The following is a 2,542-nucleotide window of genomic DNA, read 5'->3' as shown; positions in this document are numbered from 1 at the left end:
GAGCCAGTCTACCTTCTCTGCGGCATTCTAAAGATTCCCTCTCTTCTTTCCTTCTGCGACCTTCTTAAGCACTTCTTCTCTGCAAAAATCCTCCCACGACAAAACCTTGCCAAACTCTTCGCGAACTCCCTTGCGAAACTGCTGCAGAACTGTTCACAAAGCTTTGTCGAACTCCTTGCGTCGTCGCAACTCTTTCTGCTCACCAAAATTCGTAACCATCGTGAACTCTTCCTCACGTCTGCAATTCGCAAACCCTGGCACTCCTCTGCGATTTTTGACTGCAAAGCTCCTTGCAAACTCTAGGTGCAGGTTGTCGCAAGCCTTTCTACTCGAGTTCACCCTCGTGAATCCTTCTCTGCGGAAGAGGAAGAGGTTAGTGCGAACTGCTTCCCGAAAGGCCTGAACTTCTCTCCGTCTGCTCTGATTCGCTGCCCTACGCGAACTGCTCCTGTGGTAGAGACCCTTCGATCGCGAACTAATCCTCTGTTGCGATCCAACTGTCGTGATTCGCCCTGAAAATGCAGCGAACTGCTTCTTCCTCCCTGGAAAATCCTCTCGACTGCGGAAGACGCACCGAAGCGATCCTCTGTTCATCGAAACCTTCTCCTTCGCCAACACTTTTCGTCTGTCGCGAATCGCAAATTCTGCGAACTCCTCTCGCAGGCCCTATCACGATTCTTCTAGCAAAACCAAACTCCTTCCAAATTTCCTGATATATGAGTCATACATAACAAATCAATACTCATTTCAACAAGAATGTCAGCAACACACTTCATTTGAGAGAAACATTTACTTCTTAACACAATAACACTTTCCTCCATAAACAAAACCACAAGCAAATCACAAGCTCTCCTAAATAGATACACAGCTCTATGAAATGCAACCAACATAGAAATTACATACATATATAAAAACATAAACCATCCACCACATACACATAAATTTACACTATGCCATGCTTACCAAGTCCGGAAATACCACTGAAATTAAAATCAAACAGATCAGTAGCTCGCAAGCAAATACTGAGATGCCTTCTCATACTTGAAGCCATTCTTCATAGAATCATCAGCAGACCATACAAAAATCCCCTGCAACTTTCCCTCCCTCTTTAAACTCTTACACGCACCAAAGAATCCATTCTCCGGCTTCAATCCTCCACTGCCCGAATCAGTTCCAAAGCTCGCAAGCACTCTCCCTCCTTCATATTTCCCTCTCTGGGTCTCAAAATAGCTCAAAAATTGAGGCACAGTCGTGCTCGAATCATAAGCGTAGAACTGAAAATTCACATAGTCTATATGCTTCCCATACTTTTTCCAAAGAGCGAGATAATGTTTCTCGACATCTTCGTCGGCGAAAGGAGCGATGGAAGCAAAAGATATGACGCGATTGTTCTTCAGAGTCACAATCAGCTTCCCAATACATTCGGCGAAGGTGTCGGAGTCGGCTCTGAAATGCTCGTAGTCAATGTCGATGCCGTCCAGATTGTAGCGCCGAATGATGGCGGTGAGAGATTTGACGGCGTTATCGACCCAGGAGTCGACATTCCCAATACATTCGGCGAAGGTGTCGGAGTCGGCTTTGAAATGCTCGTAGTCAATGTCGATACCGTCCAGATTGTAGCGCCGAATGATGGCGGTGAGGGATTTGACGGCGTTATCGACCCAGGAGTCGACGGATGGGGGGGGCCGGTGGCCGCCGGAGCCGCCGCCGAGACTAACGGCTACTTTGACTCTGCTGCGGCTGTATTTGATGGCGTTGACTTCGTTTGGGGAGAGGTTGTTGGAGTCCCAGAAAACGTTGAAGTGACCGTTGGTGGAGGAGCTGCCGTCGGATGTGTAGTCAATGGCAAAAGAGAGGATGAAGTGGAAGTCGACGGAGGGGCTGATGGGCACGTCGGAGAATTTGACGCCGTTAAATTCAGCGCCGATGTATTCCCGGAAAATCTCCGAGTTCTTCGGAGCTAAAGTGGCGGCGGTGACTGAAGTTAGTAGCAGTAGCAGTAGTAGGACTGGTTGGAGCGGGGAGAAGAGGGGCATTGTGGATGCCATTGCTGATGATTAATTGGCTTCCGAGGATGAAGCAAATCTAGATATCATGGTAAGTATTTATAGAGAAAAAAATTTAGATAATGAAAATATATATATTTTTGTCTTTATATTTATAACATCTGTATTATTTATAAATAAAAAAAGAGAATTTTATATTATTTAAATAGAATAAAAAAGCATTGGGATATCATTATAAATTATATGTGAACAACTGGGCAGGCAGGGTGGTCGACTTCTGGAGTATTTTGGTTAGAGGGCCTTGAACGCAACACAAGGTTTTGCGGAAAAATTTTCTTAACAATTATTCTAATCATATATTTGAGCCTCTTCTTAATTTTTTTAGTGGCAGTTGTCGATAATTATAAATAATTAGTTATTAAACCCTCTTTCAAGTCCGCACTGGCATGAAGCTCTGAATATGATAATGACAACTAAGGGCCCGTTTGGGGTAGATTTTTTGGGTAGTGCGGTGGGAAAAAAATCGGGAGGTTATT

The 2,542-nt window shown here is 44.8% G+C and overlaps 1 protein-coding gene across 1 annotated transcript; it reads right to left on the bottom strand.

Moving 5' to 3' along the window:
* Nucleotides 1–953: 953 nt before the first annotated feature.
* LOC110038032 (chitinase 2-like) lies at nt 954–2,061 on the bottom strand. Its single transcript, XM_020742791.1, has 2 exons — nt 1,542–2,061; nt 954–1,409 (listed from the first exon to the last, which is right to left on the bottom strand). The coding sequence occupies exons 1-2, from the start codon at nt 2,046–2,048 to the stop codon at nt 1,002–1,004; spliced, it is 915 nt and encodes a 304-aa protein (XP_020598450.1). The 5' UTR covers nt 2,049–2,061; the 3' UTR covers nt 954–1,001.
* Nucleotides 2,062–2,542: the final 481 nt, after the last annotated feature.

The sequence above is a fragment of the Phalaenopsis equestris genome, unplaced genomic scaffold (genome assembly GCF_001263595.1).
Source record: "Phalaenopsis equestris unplaced genomic scaffold, ASM126359v1 Scaffold229415, whole genome shotgun sequence".
Taxonomy (NCBI): Eukaryota; Viridiplantae; Streptophyta; class Magnoliopsida; order Asparagales; family Orchidaceae; genus Phalaenopsis; species Phalaenopsis equestris.
The sequence above is the reverse complement of the archived record's forward strand: the minus strand, read 5'-3'. Positions and strand labels throughout refer to the sequence as shown.

What these genes read in the sequence shown, in the direction of transcription:
- LOC110038032 (XM_020742791.1), bottom strand. Translation starts at nt 2,048, where the DNA reads ATGGCATCCACAATGCCCCTCTTCTCCCCGCTCCAACCAGTCCTACTA. An exon ending in TCGCCGAATGTATTGGGAAT is followed by an intron (nt 1,410 to 1,541) that starts GTCGACTCCTGG and finishes TGTATTGGGAAG; the next exon opens with CTGATTGTGACTCTGAAGAA.